Below are 17,841 nucleotides of genomic sequence, written 5' to 3'. Positions count from 1 at the left end.
TTTGAGACCAGCCTGACCAACATGGTGAAACCCCGTCTCTACTAAAAATACAAAAATTACCTGGGCATGGTGGCATGCATCTGTAATCCCAGCTACTCAGGAGGCTGAGTCAGGAGAATTGCTTGAACCCAGGAGGAGGTTGCAGTGAGCCAAGATGGCCCCACTGCACTCCAGCCTGGGCAACAGAGTGAGAATCCGTCTGGAAAAAAAAAAAAAAAATTAGCCGGGCATGGTGGGGGGCTCCTGTAATCCCAGCTACTTGGGAGACTGAGGCAGGAGAATCGCTTGAACCCAGAAGGCAGAGGTTGCAGTGAGTCAAGATCGCGTCATTGCACTCCAGCCTGGGCAACAAGAGCGAAACTCCATCTCAAAAAAAAAAAAAAAAAAAAAGAAAAGAAAATGAGAAAATATACGTGGACATAAAGCTGGGAACACTAGCCAGTAGGGACTCCAAAAGGAGAGAGGGAGAGGGAAAAGGGCTGAAAAACTTCCTACTGGGTACTATGTTCGCTGTATGGGTGACGTGATCAATAGAAGCCCAAATCTTATCATTACACAATTTACTCTTATAGCAAACCTGTACATGTACCCCCGAATCCAAAATTTATTATTATTATTATTATTACTTTTTTTTTTTTTTTGAGACAGAGTCTCGCTCCATCGCCCAGGCTGGAGTGCGGTGGTGTGATCTCAGGTCACTGCAAGCTCTGCCTCCCAGGTTCACGCCATTCTCCTGCCTCAGCCTCCCAAGTAGCTGGGACTACGGGCACCCGCCACCAAGCCCGGCTAATTTTTTTGTATTTTTAGTAGGGACAGCGTTTCACCATGTTAGCCAGGGTGGTCTTGATCTCTTGACCTCGTGATCCACCCACCTAGGCCTCCCAAAGTGCTGGGATTACACGCGTGAGCCACTACACGCGGCCACCTGAAATTTAAAAAAGAGTAAATAAAGAAATTGATTTATGCTCACAAAGTTAACACAATTGAAAAAAATGTAGAAATCAGGTAAGCTGTTGTTTACAGTTGTATAGATGTTTCACAGTTCTCCTTCAAAAGCAAATGTTTAGGTCAACATGAGAGTGACAACATTTGTCTCTCAGAGGGTAAATGTTTTTGCTTTCTTATGGCTACCAACTATCCCACTTTAAGACAGTTTTTTTCCTTCTTTTTTTTTGTTTTTGTTTTTGTTTTTGTTTTGAGACAGAGTCTCGTTCTGTCACCCAGGCTGGAGTGCAATGGCGTGATCTCAGGTCACTGCAACCTCCGCCTCCTGGGTTCAAGCGATTCTCCTGCTTCAGCCTCCCGAGTAGCTGGGATTACAGTCACCCGCCACCATGCCTGTATAATTTTTGTATTTTTAATAGAGACGGTGTTTCACCATGTTGGCCAGACTGGTCTCAAACTCCTCACCTCATGATCCACCCACCCTGGCCTCCCAAAGTACTGGGATTACAAGCATGAGCCACCGCACCCAGCCAAAACAATTTTTGCATATGGCTGGTGTATTGGTTTCATAGGACTGCTGTTGCACCACAAACGTGGTGGCTTAAAACAACAGAAACTTACACTTTTACAGTTTCAGAGGCTAGAAGTCCAAAGTCTAGGTGTGAACAAGGCTATATTCGCTTTGAAGCCTCGAGGGAAGAATCCCTGTCTCTTTCTCTGCTTCTGGTGCTTGCTGGTGATCCTTGTAATTCCTTGGCTTGCAGTCATCACTCCAATCATCGCCTCCATCCCTACATGGGACTTCATCCCTGTGTGTCTTCATATCTTCTTATTAAGACACTGCTGGTCAGTGGATTTAGGACCTACCCTAATACAGTATGAGTTTGTTTTAAATAATTACATCTGCAAAGATGCTGCTTCCAAATAAGATCATATTAGGAGGTTCCAGGTGGACATGAATTGTGTGTGTGTGTGTGTGTGTTGTGGGGCACTATTCAACCCAGTACAGGTGGGTTCATGAATCTTGGTTAAGATTTCATAAAGTCCAATCAATTATTCATTCTAAATTAGGTCATATTTGGTGGTTAACATCAGAAATGTACTCAAATTAGCTCAGATAAAAGAGATTTTACATGAAGAAAACAATTTTTTTTTCTTTTTTGTGACAGAGTCTTGCTCTGTCGCCCAGGCTGGAGTCCAATGGCCTGATCTCAGCTCACTGCAACCTCTGCCTCCTGAGTTCAAGCAATTCTCCTGCCTCAGCCTCCCAAGTAGCTGGGATTACAGGTACCCACCACCATGCTCGGCTAATTTGTTGTTGTTGTTGTTTTTTGAGACAGAGTCTCGCTCTGTTGCCCAGGCTGGAGTGCAGTGGCGCAATCTCGGCTTACTGCAAGCTCCGCCTCCCGGGTTCATGCCAGTCTCCCGTCTCAGCCTCCCGAGTAGCTGGGACTACAGGCACCTGCCACCACGCCCAGCTAATTTTTCGTATTTTTTAGTAGAGATGGGGTTTCATCCTGTTAGCCAGAATGGTCTCGATCTCCTGACCTTGTGATCCGCCCGCCTCTGCCTCCCAAAGTGCTGAGATTACAGGCGTGAGTCACCGCGCCAGGCCTAATTTTTGTATTTTTAGTAGACAGGGCGTTTCACCGTGTTGGCCAGGATGGTCTTGATCTCCTGACCTTGTGATCCACCTGCCTCAGCCTCCCAAATCTCAGCCTGGCCTGAGATTTCGTCTAAAAAAAAAAAAAAAATTAGCTGGGTGTTGTGGCATGCACCTGTAATCCCAGCTACTCTGGAGCCTGAAGCAGGAGAATCGCTTAAACCCGGGAGGTGGAGGTTGCAGTGAACCGAGATCACATCATTGCACTCCAGCCTGAGCGACAGGGTGAGACTCCTTCTCAAAAATAAATAAATAAACAAACAAACAAATAAATAAATAATTAGGGCCGGGCACGGTGGCTCACGCCTGTAATCCCAGCACTTTGGGAGGCTGCGGCGGGCAGATCACCTGAGGTCAGGAGTTCAAGACCAGCCTGGCCAACGTGGCGAAACCCCATCTCTACTAAAAATACAAAAATTAGCCCGGTGTGGTGGCAGGCACCTATAATACCAGCTACTTGGGAGGCTGAGGCAAGAGAATTGCTTGAACCCAGGAGGTGGAGGTTGCACCCAGGAGGTGAGCCGAGATGTGCCATTGCACTCTAGCCTAGGCAACAGAGCAAGACTCAGTCTAAAAAAAAAAAAAAAATTAGCCAGGCATCATGGCACGTACCTGTATTCCCAGCTACTCAAGAGGCTGAGGTGGGAGGATAACTTGAGCCCAGGTGATCAAGGCTTCAGTGAGCTGTGATTATGCCACTGAACTCCAGCCTGGGTGACAGAGTAAGACACTGTCTCAAAAAAATAAAAATAAAATAAGAAAGTAAACTTATGACACATACTTCTTTACTACAGTTATGGGCAGAATAGACTCATTTATCAAATGTATTAGAGAAGATAATCATGCCCGGGTGTGGTGGCTCACGCCTGTAATCCCAGCACTTTTGGAGGCCGAGGTAGGCGGACCACCTGAGGTCAAGAGTTCGAGACCAGCCTGACCAATATGGAGAAACCCCGTCTCTACTAAAAATATAAAAAAATTAGCCAGGTGTGGTGGTACATGCCTGTAATCCCAGCTACTCAGGAGGCTGAGGCAGGAGAATCGCTTGAACCTGGGAGGCGGAGGTTGCAGTGAGCAAAGATTGTGCCATTGCACTCCAGCCTAGGCAACAAGAGCGAAACTCCGTCTCAAAAAAAAAAAAAGATGAAATCTCGCTCTTGTCCCCCAGGCTGGAGTGCAATGGTGTGATCTAGGCTCACTGCAACCTCCGCCTCCCAGGTTCAAGCGATTCTCCTACCTCAGGCTCCCAAGTAGCTGGGATTACAGGCCTGTACCACCATGCCTGGCTAATTTTTTGTATTTTTAGTAGAGACGGGGCTTCACCACATTGGCCAGGCTGGTCTCAAACGCCTGAAGTCAGGTGATCTGCCCGCCTCCCAAAGTGCCAGGATTACAGGCGTGAGCCACCGTGCCCGGCCACGCCTGGCAAATTTTTTATATCTTTAGTACAGACGGGGTTTTACCATGTTGGCCAGGCTGGTCTTGAACTCCTGACCTCGTGATCCACCAGCCTTGGCCTCCCAAAGTGTTGAGATTACAGGTGTGAACCACCGCGCCCGGCCTTTTTTTTTTTGAGAAGGAGTCTCACTCTGTCACCCAGGCTGGAATGCAGTGGCACGATCTTGGCTTACTGCAAATTAGCTCAGATAAAAGAGATTTTACATGAAGAAAACAATTTTGTGTGTCTGTGTAACAGAGTCTTGCTCTGTCACCCAGGCTGGAGTCCAATGGCCTGATCTCAGCTCACTGCAACCTCTGCCTCCTGGGTTCAAGCAATTCTCCTGCCTCAGCCTCCCAAGTAGCTGGGATTACAGGTGCCCGCTACCATGCCCAGCTAATTTTTTGTATTTTTAGTAGAGAGGGGGTTTCGCCATGTTGGCCAGGCTGGTCTCAAACTCCTGACCTGAGGTTATCTGCCTGCCTCGGCCTCCCAAAGTGCTGGGAGTACAGGCGTGAGCCACTGTGCTCGGGTCTTTTTTTTTTTTTTTTAGACGGAGTCTTTCTCTGTCGCCCAGGCTGGAGTGCAGTGGTGCAATTTTGGCTCACTGCAACCCCTGCTTCCCAGAGTCAGGCAATTCTGATGCCTCAGCCTCCCAAGTAGCTAGGACTACAGGTGTGCGCCACCCCACCAGGCTAATTTTTGCATATATATAATATGCAAATATATATATATATTAGTAGAGATGAGGTTTTGCCATGTTGGTCAGGAGCTCTAGAATTTGTATATAGAAGGAGCTGTAGTGAAATTGGGGGTTAGGGGTTTGTCCTCAAATTGCACTGGACGCAATTTTGTACATAGATTATATAACTGAATGTATGTGTGAGGGGGACACTGATTGAAATTATGTGGGAGGTAGAATAAAGACTCACAAAGCCACCCCTTTGTGCAATTATTAACCACATAAAACTCTTTTTTTTTTTTTTTTTTTAATTGAGACCATGTCTTGCTCTGTGGTCCCAGCTGGAGTTGGGAGTACAGTGGCGTGATCTTGGCTCACTACAACCTGCGCCTCCCAGGCTTAAGCGATCCTCCCACCTCAGCCTCCCAAGTAGCTGGGACTACGGATGTGCGCCACTACACCAGGCTAATTTTTGCATTTTTTTGGTAGAGACAGGGTTTTGTCATGTTAGCCAGGCTGGTCTTGAACTCCTGGGCTCAAGGCATCCTCCCGCCCTGGCCCCTCCAATGTGCTGGGATTAAAACTCTTTTTCCTCCAAAACAAATTGGATTAAATCACTTCTAGGCCTTGTGTGTTTTTTGGTTTTGTTTGGTTGTTTTTGAGACGGAGTCTCACTCTGTCACCAAGCTGGAGTGCAGTGGCACGATCTCAACCCACTGCAATCTCCACCTCCCAGGTTCAAGCGATTCTCCTGCCTCAGCCTCCTGAGTAGCTAGGACTTCAGGCACATGCCACCAGGCCCAGCTAATTTTCATATTTTTAGTAGAGATGGGGTTTCACTATGTTGGCCAGGATAGTCTTGAACTCCTGACCTAGTGATCTGCCCGCCTCCGCTTCCTAAAGTGCTGGGATTACAGGCGTGAGCCACCGTGCCCGGCCATTTTTTTTCCCCCTCCGTGGTTACATTTATTAGCTATTATCCTCTCCACAACAACTATTCACCACAACTCATTCTTCAAGGCCTAGCCTCAAATGTCTCCCTTGTGAAGCTCCCTAGCATCCCTTTTCCAGGCTCCCAGACAATGTGGTTCACATCTCCAGCATAAAACATATCACAGTGGCCAGGCGTGGTGGCTCATGGCTATAATCCCAGCACTTTGGGAGGTCAAGGCAGGCAGATCACTTGAGGTCAGGAGTTTGAGACCAGCCTGGCCAAAATAATGAAACCCTGTCGTCCCTATTAAAAATACAAAAATCAGCTGATTGTGGTGGCGCATGCCTGTGATCCCAGCTACTCAGGAGGCTGAGGCAGGAGAATGGCTTGAACCTGCAAGTTGGAGGTTGCAGTAAGCCAAGATTGCACCACTGTACTCCAGCCTGGGCAACAGAGTGAGACTCCCTCTCAAACAGAAAACAAAATCAAAAATAAAACCAAAAACACGAAAACATGTGGCAGCCTTCTCTCAAATGGTGATTCGTTGTATGTCTCTGGTTCCTCCAACAGACTGTGATCCTGTAAAGCATAGGGATTTTGTCACGGTTTTTTGTTTTTGTTTTTGTTTTTTGAGATGGAGTCTCACTCTATCGCCCAGGCTGGAGTGCAGTGGTACAATTTCAGCTCACTGCAACCTCCACCTCCCAGGTTCAAGTGATTCTCCTATCTCAGCCTCCTGAGTAGCTGGGATTACAGGCGTGTGCCACCATGCCCGGCTAATTTTTGTTTTTTAGTAGAGACGAGGTTTTCACATGTTGGTCAGGCTGGTCTCGAGCTCCTGACCTCGTGATCCACTCGTTTCCACCTCCCAAAGTGCTAGGATTACAGGCGTAAGCCACCAAGCCTGGCTTTTTTTTTTTTTTTTTTTTTGAGACAGAGCCTCACTCTGTCCCCCAGGCTGGAGTACAGTGATGTGATCTCAGCTTACTGCAACCTCTGCCTCCCGGGTTCAAGAAATTCTCCTGCCTCAGCCTCCCGAGTAGCTGGGATTACAGGCGCCCGCCACCATGACCAGCTAATTTTTTGTATTTTTAGTAGAGACGGGATTTCACCATGTCGGGCAGGCTGGTCTTGAACTCCTGACCTTGTGATCCGTTCTCGGCCTCCCAAAGTGCTGGGATTACAGGTGTGAGCCAGCATGCCCAGCCGGATTTTGTTTTTAACATATTCTCTCAGTGCCTAGTTCAATGCCTTACGTAGCTCAGTGACTGTTTAATTAACTTTTATGATAGCATGGATATCTTTTAGGCCCTAAATCTGATCTGATCCAAGCCCAGTCCTCATTATCTTGATAGTGGTTCTAGTTACTCAGGCCCAAAACTTTTAAGAGTCATCCCTGTTCTCTTTTTCTTCTTCTTCTTCTTCTTTTTTTTTTTTTTTTTAACAAAGGTTAATTCTTAAATGTATAGCACCTCCAAAACAACACTTAATTCCTGCTATTGGTGGTAAAAGATGTTATGGCAGGGAATACAGATGTTTAAATACGGATGAAATAAAGGGTCATCATCTCCTCAGGCACAAGGAACAGCTTACTTTTTGCCAGATTTCTTAATTTCACCTGTGGCCAGGGGCCCCTTCCCCGCAGCCTTCGCTTTTAGCTCCTCGAGTTTCTTTTGCTCCTCTTTTTGTTTCTGCTTGAAAGCCTTCTCTTCCTCGTCCATCTCCTTGGCCTCCTTCTTGGGCTGTTTCAGGGGCTTCTTGCCACCTTTGTGGCTGGACAAGGCGCCTACTGTCATCCCTGATTTCTTCTCTCTTCTTTTTTTCTTCTGCCCCTTTTCACCACCTTTACTGCCATTACTTCTATTAGCTATTATTCTAAGAAATGGTTCTTGTTACCATTTCTCCTTGGGATTTTTATAGTTGTCTTATACCTGGCTACCCTTCTTCCACATTTGCATATCTACTGCTATTTTCAACCCAGCAGCTAGAATGATTTTTTTATTTTATTAAAAAAATTTATGTAGAGCTTAGTATATGCGAGTTACTATTCTAGGCATTTTACAAATATTAACTTATGGCCAGGCGCAGGGGCTCACACCTGTAATCTTAGCACTTTGGGAGGCCGAGGCGGGCAGATCACCTGAGGTCGGGAGTTCAAGAGCAGCCTGGCCAACATGGTGAAATCCCATCACACTAAAAATACAAAAAATTGCTGGGCATGGTGGTGCGTGCCTGTAATCACAGCTACTAGGGAAGCTGAGGCAAGAGAATCACTTGAACCTGGGAGGCAGAGGTTGCGGTGAGCCGAGACTGCAACACTGCACTCCAGCCTGGGCGACAGAAAAAAAAATTAAGTTATGTATTCCTCATAATGATCATCTGAGGAAGATACTATCATTATCCTTGTTTTACAGATGAAGAAAATGAGGCACAGAAGAATTAAGTGGTTTGACCAACATTGCCTAACTCAGGACATACATCATATCACCTCTTTGCTTAAAACAGTCCATTAGTTCCCCACCTCAATCAGAGGATAGCCACAGTCTTACCAGAGGTCTAAAAGGCTACATGTGATCTGTACTCTCTCTCACTCCGGGGAGTCTCACTCTGTCGCCCAGGCTGGAGTGCAGTGGTGCTTTCTCAGCTCGCTGCAACCTCCATCTCCCCGGTTCAAACGATTCTCCTGCCTCAGCCTTCCTAGTAGCTGGGATTACAGACATGTGCCAGTGCGCCTGGCTAATTTTTGTATTTTTAGTGGAGACAGGGTTTCACCATGTTGGTCAGGCTGGTCTGGAACTCCTGACCTCAGGTGATCCACCCACCTCGGCTTCCCAAAGTGCTGGGATTACAGTCCTGAGCCACGGTGCCTGAGCCACTGAGTCTAATTTTTTGTCTTTTTAATAGAGATGGGGTTTCACCATGCTGGCCAGGCTGGTCTGAAACTCGTGACCTCAAATAGTCTGCCTGCCTCCCCCTCCCAAAGTGCTGGGATTACAGGTGCAAGCCACCGTGCCCAATTCTTCCCTACTTTATTTTCATATACATGTATTATTGTTATTTTGGTCTATTTCTCCCCAAACAAATTAAGGTCCACCAGGAGGGCAGGCCTTCATTTGTGAAACAATTATTTAAAGAGGCCTATAATATAAGGTATTGTTTTGGGCACTGAGCGAGGAAGAAAAGCTTGGTGGAGGTTGGGTGCAGTGGCTCATGCCTGTAATTCCAGCACTTTGGGAGCCCAAGGTGGGTGGATCACCTAAGGTCAAGAGTTCGAGACCAGTCTGGCCAACATGGTAAAACCCTGTCTCTACTAAAAATACAAAAATTAGCCAGGCATGGTGGCGCATGCCTGTAGTCCCAGATCTTGGGAGGCTGACACAGGAGATCTGCTTGAACCCAGGAGGCGTAGGTTGCAGTGTGCCCAGATTGTACCACTGCACTCCAGCCTGGGCAACAGGGCAAGACTTCGTCTCGAAAAAATAAAATAGGCCAGGCGCAGGGGCTCACACCTGTAATCCCAGCACTTTGGGAGGCCGAGGCGGGCAAATCACGAGGTCAGGAATTCGAGATCAGCCTGGCCAATATGGTGAAACCCCATCTCTACTAAAAATATAAAAATAAGCTGGGCGTGGTGGCGTACGCCTGTAGTCCCAGCTACTTGGGAGACTGAGGCAGATGAATCGCTTGAACCTGGGAGGAAGAGGTGAAGTGAACCGAGATCGCACCACTGCACTCAAGCCTGGTGATAGAGTGAGACTCCATGTTAAAAAAAAAAAAAAAAAGAAATCAACCAGTAAGGCCAGGCGCGGTGGCTCAAGCCTGTAATCCCAGCACTTTGGGAGGGTGAGGCGGGCAGATTACCTGAGGTCAGGAGTTTGAGACCAGCCTGACCAACATGGTGAAACCCTGTCTCTGCTAAAAATAACAAAAATTAGCCGGGCATAGTGGCGGGCGCCTGTAATCCCAGCTACTTGGGAGGGTGAGGCAGGAGAATTGCTTGAACCCAGAAGTCAGAGGTTGTAGTGAGCCAAGATCACACCACCACACTCCAGCCTGGGCGACAGAGGGAGACTCTGTCTCAAAAAAAAATTAGCCCGGTATGGTGGCACACACCTGTAGTCCCAACTACTTGGGGGCCTGAGGCACAAAAGTCGCTTGAACCTGGGAGGCAGATGCTGTAGTGAGCCGAGATCATGCCACTGCACTGCAGTCTGGGTGACAAAGTGAGACTTCATCTCAAAAAATAATAAAATAATATAAAAAATAAATAAAATAAAATATATGTACATATACAAAACTCCATTTAATAATGGGCAAGCTACTGAGGAGAATGAAAGATAAAATCATTGTTGTTTAATTAAATGTAACACACAAAGAAATATCAAATTTGGCCGGGCGCGGTGGCTCATGCCTATAATCCCAGCACTCTGGGAGGCCGAGGCGGGCGGATCACTAGCTCAGGAGATCGAGACCATCCTGGCTAACATGGTGAAACCCCGTCTCTACTAAAAATACAAAAAAAAAAAAATTAGCCGGGCGTGGTGGCGGGCGCCTGTAGTCCCAGCTACTCGGAAGACTGAGGCAGGAGAATGGCGTGAACCCGGGAGGCAGAGCTTGCAGTGAGCCGATATCACGCCACTGCACTCCAGCCTGGGCGACAGAGTAAGATTCCGTCTCAAAAGAAAAAAATAAAGAAATATCAAAAGTGACAGGGAGAGCCTAAAAAGAGAGCAGCTTTTGGTCCACTTAATAGTTTGGATGAGGACACTTTTAAATGGATTCTGCCTGGTACTGTAAATGCCCAAGAACAAAGCATTGACTTTTCGGCAGAGTTCTAGCAAATCAGCAACTGTGGAGTGTCAGATTCGCAATGACTGCTCTTGTGTAATACGTCAAAAACAAGTCAGTGAGCTGAAATGCAGTACCTTTACTATTTTTAAGTTGACGTTAAAGGATGTGGGAAAAAAATAGACCAATGGGTACCCATCAAGAATAATTTGAATAAACAATCGAATATCATTTTAAACTATGGTAGTGGTCAGTTTCAAGAGCTGAATGCAATTTCATATTATCGTATCCTTTTTTCAACTTTCTCTTCGGAAATTTTGTGTATGCTCTTGATTTTTTTTAAATAGGTAAGTGTATGTTCTTGCGTTAATTTGTTTCAATTACATACATTAAATTGCTCAAACACTGCTGCGTGCACTGTTTTTACCTGATAGTGGTTTTCCTTTGGATGACAGAAAACGTTAATGCTTGGTAGGTTTAAAACATTTTTAAAAAATGAGCTCTTCCTTATTTACAAGAATCACCCACCCAATTAATAAATGCTTATTTCTGGGTTCCACTCTCAGAGATTTTTATGTTTATGTATATTTTTTATATTTTTTAATGTTTTATTTTATATGTTATATTTTTATATGTTTTATGTTCATATATATTTTTACGTTAAAAAAACATATATTTTTATGTTTTTTAATCTTTGGAGTTGGAAACCTACGTTTTCAGCCAGTACCCAAAGTGACTGTGAGGCCTGGTGGCCCAAAGACCATACCTTGAGAACGACTCGACCCAGTGCTATTTTCATGTTTTGCAGCTTTCAAAATATTAACTTCAGAAATCTAAGGAGGGTGGGCAACTCGGGTGGCTGTCAGAAGACCCGTGAGCCGCTCACGCTGCGCCCCATTGCACAACTTTCCTTGACTTTGCAGATCTCTTCCTGAGGAGGAAATCAGTTCATTTTCACCGAGCAATTAACTACCTCCCAACCAGTTCCCTCTATGTCCCTCAGGATGACCCCCAAAAGTCACCAGCTCATCGCCGCTGCGAAAGATAAAGCGCTGTTTGCCCTGCGTGCCCTCGCAAGGCCGCGGGAACCTGGGCTCGCTTCCCGCCTCCCGGGCTCCTCCTCCTCTCGCCCTCTCCGGTCGGGTCCTCCGGGAGGCGCCCCGCGCGGCAGGTATTGGCGCCAACCGGGTGGCGGCGCTGTCCGCCCTGCGCGCGGCCGCCTCGGGCCCGAGGGAGGCGGATGCACGGCCGGCGGAGGAAGGGGAGGGAGCGAGGAGCGCGCGCTGCTCTCGCGTGCTCTCGCGCCGCTCGCGTGACCGGCCGGTGTGTGCGCGAGGCGCCGGCTCCCGGGGCACGGACGGCCGGGCGCGCGCCTCTGCGAGGGGCGTCCGGGTCCGAGTCGGCGGTCCGGGCCGGCGTGAGGTGCGTGTGGGCGGGCCGCGGGGGTCCCGGACGGACACAAGCGCACACACTCCCGGAGGAGCCTTCGAGGCTGCTCTTCCTCGGCCAGACGGAGAGCGGCACTGTCTCCCCGCCCAGCGCTCACTCGCCCCGCGTCTCCCCCCGCGGCGGCTGCTCCTCCTCGGCACCGCCAGCCCCAGCGCCGCTCCCGGGCGGGCGGGCGGCGGCGGCGGGACCCGCGGAGCCGCTTTGTGTGCAGCCCGACTAGGGGCGGCGGCGCAACCACCTGACAGAGGCCCGGGCGCTCGATGCACCTTCCGCCCGCATGAGGAGGAGGTAAAGGCGGCGGCGGCTCGGCTCCCGCCCTAGGCTGCTGGAGGGAGGGGACGGAAGGGGAGACTGGAGGGGGGGCCGCGGGTCCGAGGCCCGGTGGGGCCGCCCGAGGGTGCCGGGAAGGCCTCGGCGGTGCCGGAGGCGCCAAGCGGCCGGGGGCCAGAGAAGCAGCTGGGGTCCCTCAGCCGAAGTTGAAGGAACAAAATGTGAAGTGCGGAGGCGCGTCAGCCGCTTCCTGGCGTGGGGCTGAGGGTGGAGGGCGGCTTGTTTTCCCCTCCCGCGGGGGTGAGGGAGCGGAACAGGGGAGGGGCGGCAGCGCGGCGGGGACTACCCCGGGTCCGAGGCTTGGCTGGGCAAGGGCGTTTTGTTCCCGGGAGCCGCCGCTGCGCGTGGGTCCGCTGGGTCCCTAGTTTTGCGGCCTAAGCCGAGCCCTATAGGCCTCGGGTCTGGTTTCCCGGAGGGGACTGGCCGGGCGGGACTGGGTAATTCCCCACCGCCGAGCGGGGGCCTTGGGGTCCTTGCCGGCCTCCCGGGGCCGCCAAACTTCGGACCCTGGTGCTCGGGGGTGGATTTCATTGTGAAAGGCGGAATGGGAAACTCCTGGCGCTGTTCGGCGCCTCCCGCGGCCACGGCGGCTGGTGCGGAGGAGCCCCGTGAGCCTGGGGCTGGCAGGGCCGGGTTGGCGGGGCCGGCGGGGTTCGATCCCTGGGAAAGAGCGGGTGGCGAGGCCGCTGCCGGGTCCCCGGCCTCTGGGGAGACAGGGCCTTTTCCAGATTAGAGAGATTTGAAATGAAAAAAGAGGTTACAAAGTCGCCCCTTTCCCGCTGAACTTTGGTTTTCTGACCGATAGAGGCCGGTAGAGGACTGTGAACCAAAAGTTGTCCCCCAGGATGGACTTCACCGCGCAGCCCAAGCCTGCCACTGCCCTCTGTGGCGTCGTGAGTAGCGACGGGAAGATCGCTTACCCTCCGGGGGTAAAAGAGATCACCGACAAGATCACCACGGACGAGATGATCAAACGCCTGAAGGTAAGTGTCTGGACGGATTTTGATGTCTTTGGTAGAAGGCGCTTTCTCCTGTGATACTGCTACCCTGCTCAGTCTGGCCTTTAGAGTTCCAAGTTTTTTAGATCTCTTACCCCCTCTGAAAGGTACTGTTGTATCTCAGATAACATCTTTGAGTTTTGTAGGGATATAACCATTGTGGGAAATTTAAAAGGAGTGTGATTTTTCAAAAACTTAATGGTTTTCAAGCATAAGAATTTGTGTTTTTAGAGTTTTTTCTGGAGGTATTTGATGAGAATACTGTTCAGAGTGGCTTGCAAACTTAGGTGTAGGCAGTAATTTGCCTAAGAAGTTTCCTATTTTCAGCTTCTGAAGGGGATTGATTAAAGCGCAAAGTCCTTTTTAAAAATTTGCATAATTTTCTATATCCAGAAGCTTAAATATGTATATATGGTGGTTAAACTTTGACAGAAGGTACAGACTTTTCATAATTCAGGCTTAAAGTAAGATGATTTAAGTCTATACGTTCAAAGGAGTTTAAGAGTATTATGGCCCTTTTTATGAGGTGTCAGCTAATTTTGTTTAAGCATGGCAGTCCTAAGGTTAAGGTTTTAAATTTCAACCTCATGTTTGTTAGTTTTTTGGTTTCTGTTCCACTGACATAGATTGTGGCCAGAATCTTAACAAATAAGTGATATTCTTCTTGTAGGAACAGCTTGAAGCAGTGGTTCTGAGTCAGGGCAACTTTGACCTCCAGGAGATGTTTGGCAATGCTGGAGACATTTTGGTTGTCTCAATTGGTGCTAGATTGGAGTAGGTAGGGGAAGACCAGAGGCAGTGAGTCCGGCTAGGAAACTGTAAACAGTAGTCTAGGTGAAAGACGTTGAAATCTTCAGGTAGGGCTATGGCATTGGTAATAGTGACTAGGAAATGATTTAACAACTTTTCAGAGTTAGAATCAATCAGAATTGGTGGGAGGTGAGGGAAGCAACATTGTTGACAATGTTTCCACCTTGGGCCACTTGGCCAAATGTATTTTAGGGAATGAGCTTGGCCTCTTGCTCTTGCAGCCCAGTAAATGTACCTAATGTTGCATTTTAATGAGTACAGTATTTAAAATATTCCTGTGGTTTAGTTTTCAGACTCTAATTTGGTTCTGCAATTTGTTGCCTTTTTGGAAGGAATAAGACAACAGTTCCTTTCATTAAAACAAATCTGTGTGCGGCGGCGGGATCTCAGCTCACTGCAACCTCCACTTCCCAGGTTCAAGCTATTCTGCCTCAGCCTCCCAAGTAGCTGGGACTACCAGCGTGTGCCACTACACCCGGCTAAATTTTTTTTTTTTTTTTTTTTTGAGACGGAGTCTTGCTCTGTCACCTAGGCTGGAGTGCAGTGGCGTGATCTCGGCCCACTGCAACCTCCACCTCCCGGGTTCAAGCAATTCTGCCTCAGCCTCTCTAGTAGCTGGGATTACAGGTGCCTGCCACCACGCCCAGCTAATTTTTGTATTTTTAGTAGAGATGGGATTTCACTATGTTGGTCACTTTGGTCTCGAACTCCTGACTTCGAATGATCTGCCTGCATCGGCCTCCCAATATGCTGGGATTACAGGTGTGAGCCACTGCTCCCAGCCCCTTTCATTAAAACAAATCTTGGGCCCGGTGCGGTGGCTCCAGCCTGTAATCCCAGCACTTCGGGAGGCCGAGGCAGGCAAATCACCCGAGGTCTGGAGTTCTACTAAAAATACAAAATTAGCTGGGCGTGGTGGCGCATACCTGTAATCCTAGCTACTGGGAGGCTGAGGCAAGAGAATCGCTTGAACCCGGGAGGCAGAAGTTTTGATGAGCGGAGATCGCGCCATTGCACTCCAGCCTGGGCAACAGGAGTGAAACTTCATCTCAAAAAAGTAAAATAAAATAAATAAAGCAAATCTTGATACTAAAGATTATACATGAATTGAGCTGCTTGATTGATGCTTCTAAAAGTTACACTGTTTTGGGAGTGAGAAATTATGAAATATAAAACTGTTAAACAATTGATGGATCGTTAATATTTATTGTTTTCAAATTAAGAATATTCAAACCTTGAATTCTAATGTTGGATAATTTGGTTAAAAAATGGAAAGTTGATGTGTTAGAACACGCTCTGTTGACATGACTCATGGAACCTGTGAAGAAGCTGGTCTCATAGTACTAAGTGGTGGTATAGGAGCAGCTTGGGGATAGCACCTGGCATATTGGAATGGATGAGGTCTGGCACCCTGAGCAGTCCAGCGAGGACTTGGTCTCAGTAGAGCAGTTTGGCTAGGAGGAGAGTATGCAGCACGGTTTTTATTTATTTTTGAGACAGAGTCTCGCTCTGTCGCCCAGGCTGGAGTGGGTGCGATCTCGGCTCACTGCAAGCTCCGCCTCCCGGGTTCACGCCATTCTCCTGCCTCAGCCTCCCGAGTAGCTGGGACCACAGGCGCCCGCCATCATGCCCGGCTAATTTTTTGTATTTTTTTAGTAGAGACGGGGTTTCACCGTGTTAGCCAGGATGGTCTCGATCTCCTGACCTCGTGATCTGCCCCTCTTGGCCTCCCAAAGTGCTGGGATTACAGGCGTGAGCCACCGCGCCCGGTCTTGCAGCACGGTTCTGAGTCTGTGGAATAGCTGCCATGAAGTAACCTGAAGGAGGTGCTGGCTGGTAGGGGTTGATTACATGGTTGGGCACAGCTCGTACACTTGCCATTCTCTGCATATGCTGGTTAGTGAAGTGAGCCTGGCACTCTTCTTTGCGCTGAGCTAAAGCTACATACGATGGTTTTGTGGCCACAGTTCTACCGTTCATTTCTGTAACTGCTTTAGTGGCTTCTTCCGGGAAGGAGAAACATACAAAACCAAACCCTTTGCTGTGACCACCCTCCATCATAGCCTTTGCACTAGTGATTGTACCAAATGGAGAAAACTCTTTCTGGAGACGTTCATCATCAATACTATCATCAAGATTTTTCACGTAAATATTAACACCCTGGTATCTGCTGGCTGCAGCTACTCCTGCTGTCCACACCGTTCCACAGTATAAATAATGCTGCGGGAGTTCGCAATCCTCAGCAACATCTTAATGCACAGCCACAAGTTACAATGCAACAGCCTGCTGTTCATGTACAAGGTCAGGAACCTTTGACTGCTTCCATGTTGGCATCTGCCCCTCAAGAGCAAAAGCAAATGTTCATATGCTCGAGAGTCCAGAGTCACTCTGTTCTAAGGTTCATGAAGCTAGCTATATTACAAGCCCACCAAGCTAAAGAGGCTACCCAGAAAGCAGTTAACAGTGCCATTGGTGTTCCTACTGTTTAAAATTGATCAGAGACCACGAAAAGAAACTTGTGCTTCACCAAAGAAAAATATCTAAACATCGAAAAACTTAAATATGGAAAAAAAAATTGCAAAATATAAAATAAATTTAAAAAGGAAAGGAAACTTTGAGCATTATGTACCGAGCAAATGCCAGGTCTAGCAAACATAATATTAGTCCTAGATTGCTTATTGATTTAAAAACAAACAACAAAAAAAACCCCACAAAAAAATAATAAAATATAAAGACAAATTACTGTTTTACAGATCCTGGGAAAAATAATTTTCAGCAAAGTACAAAAATTTAAAGCATTCCTTGTAATTCTTTACTGTGGAATAGCTCAAAATATCAGTCCTGTTTTAAGTAACAGAATTGATAACTGAGCAAGGAAGAGTAATTTGGATTATAAAATTCTTTTTTTAATAAAAAATTCCTTAAACAGTGGAAAAAAAAAAAAAAAAGGAAAGTTGTGGTTGGGTACAGGGGCTCATGCCTGTAATCCCAGCACTTTGAGGGCTGAGGCAGGAGGATCATTTGAGCCCAGGAGGTTCAGACCTGGGCAACATAGACCCTGTCTCAATTTTATTTTTATTTTTATTTATTTATTTATTTTTTGAGACGGAGTCTCGCCCTGTCGCCCAGGCTGGAATGCAGTGGTGCAATCTTGGCTCACTGCAAACTCCGCCTCCCAGGTTCAAGTGATTCTCCTGCCCCAGCCTCCCAAGTAGCTGGGATTACAGGTGCGTGCCACTATGCCCAGCTAATTTTTGTATTTTTAGTAGAGACGGAGTTTCACTATGTTGGTCAGGCTGGTCTCGAACTCTTGACCTCGTGATCCACCCACCTCGGCCTCCCAAAGTGCTGGGATTACAGGCGTGAGCCACCGCGCCCAGCCAACCCTGTCTCTATGTTATTTTTTTAAGGTGTGTTGGGGAAGTTATGACTACTTATGTACATTTTCTGTTTGAAAATCGATTATCAGAAGTACTGTTAACTATAAATGGACATACAATCCAGTGGAGAATGAGCATCGAGTTTGATTATCCATTTGTTATGAGTTCTTTTGGAAGTTAAAATTGACGTTCATATCAACCAACTTCAATGTCCTACTGCCAAAATGTTTTCTGAAAAATTCTTTTGATTTTGTATTTCTTCTGCCTTCCTATTTTGACTTTGTACTTAATTAGGGATCCTTCTTTAAAGTATTATGTCTCATTGGAAATGTAGATTTTTAACAATACTTAAGTATTTTTGAAATTTTGTTTTTTATTAGAATCTTAGTTATTGATAATTTTATAAATTCAGGAGTTTATTATT

At 47.4% G+C, this 17,841-nt stretch overlaps 2 protein-coding genes and 1 pseudogene across 6 annotated transcripts in view; 2 read left to right on the top strand and 1 right to left on the bottom strand.

Annotated features, from left to right (window-relative positions):
- Positions 1 to 6,659: 6,659 nt before the first annotated feature.
- Positions 6,660 to 7,751, bottom strand: LOC112208916 (translation machinery-associated protein 7-like). Its single transcript, XM_054683765.2, has one exon. It carries the CDS (start codon positions 7,456 to 7,458, stop codon positions 7,252 to 7,254), a length of 207 nt encoding a protein of 68 aa, XP_054539740.1. The 5' UTR covers positions 7,459 to 7,751; the 3' UTR covers positions 6,660 to 7,251.
- Positions 7,752 to 11,658: 3,907 nt separating this feature from the next.
- The window catches only part of PDS5A (PDS5 cohesin associated factor A), a 153,318-nt gene continuing 147,135 nt past the window's right edge, over positions 11,659 to 17,841 (top strand). For 2 of the 5 annotated variants that reach the window (XM_526554.8, XM_016951458.4), the window contains exons 1-2: positions 11,659 to 12,187; positions 13,035 to 13,212. In XM_526554.8, the coding sequence (XP_526554.4) occupies positions 13,075 to 13,212 (138 nt within the window). In that variant the 5' untranslated portion in view covers positions 11,659 to 12,187; positions 13,035 to 13,074. Of the gene's footprint in view, positions 12,188 to 12,264; positions 12,396 to 13,034; positions 13,213 to 17,841 lie in introns of those variants that run through there. The other 3 variants (XM_063808735.1, XM_063808733.1, XM_063808734.1) reach the window with 2 other exon arrangements.
- On the top strand, positions 13,235 to 16,537 carry LOC134809848 (uncharacterized; annotated as a pseudogene).

This window comes from Pan troglodytes, chromosome 3 (genome assembly GCF_028858775.2).
Source record: "Pan troglodytes isolate AG18354 chromosome 3, NHGRI_mPanTro3-v2.0_pri, whole genome shotgun sequence".
Taxonomy (NCBI): domain Eukaryota; kingdom Metazoa; phylum Chordata; class Mammalia; order Primates; family Hominidae; genus Pan; species Pan troglodytes.
This window is presented reverse-complemented; position numbering and strand designations above follow the sequence as displayed.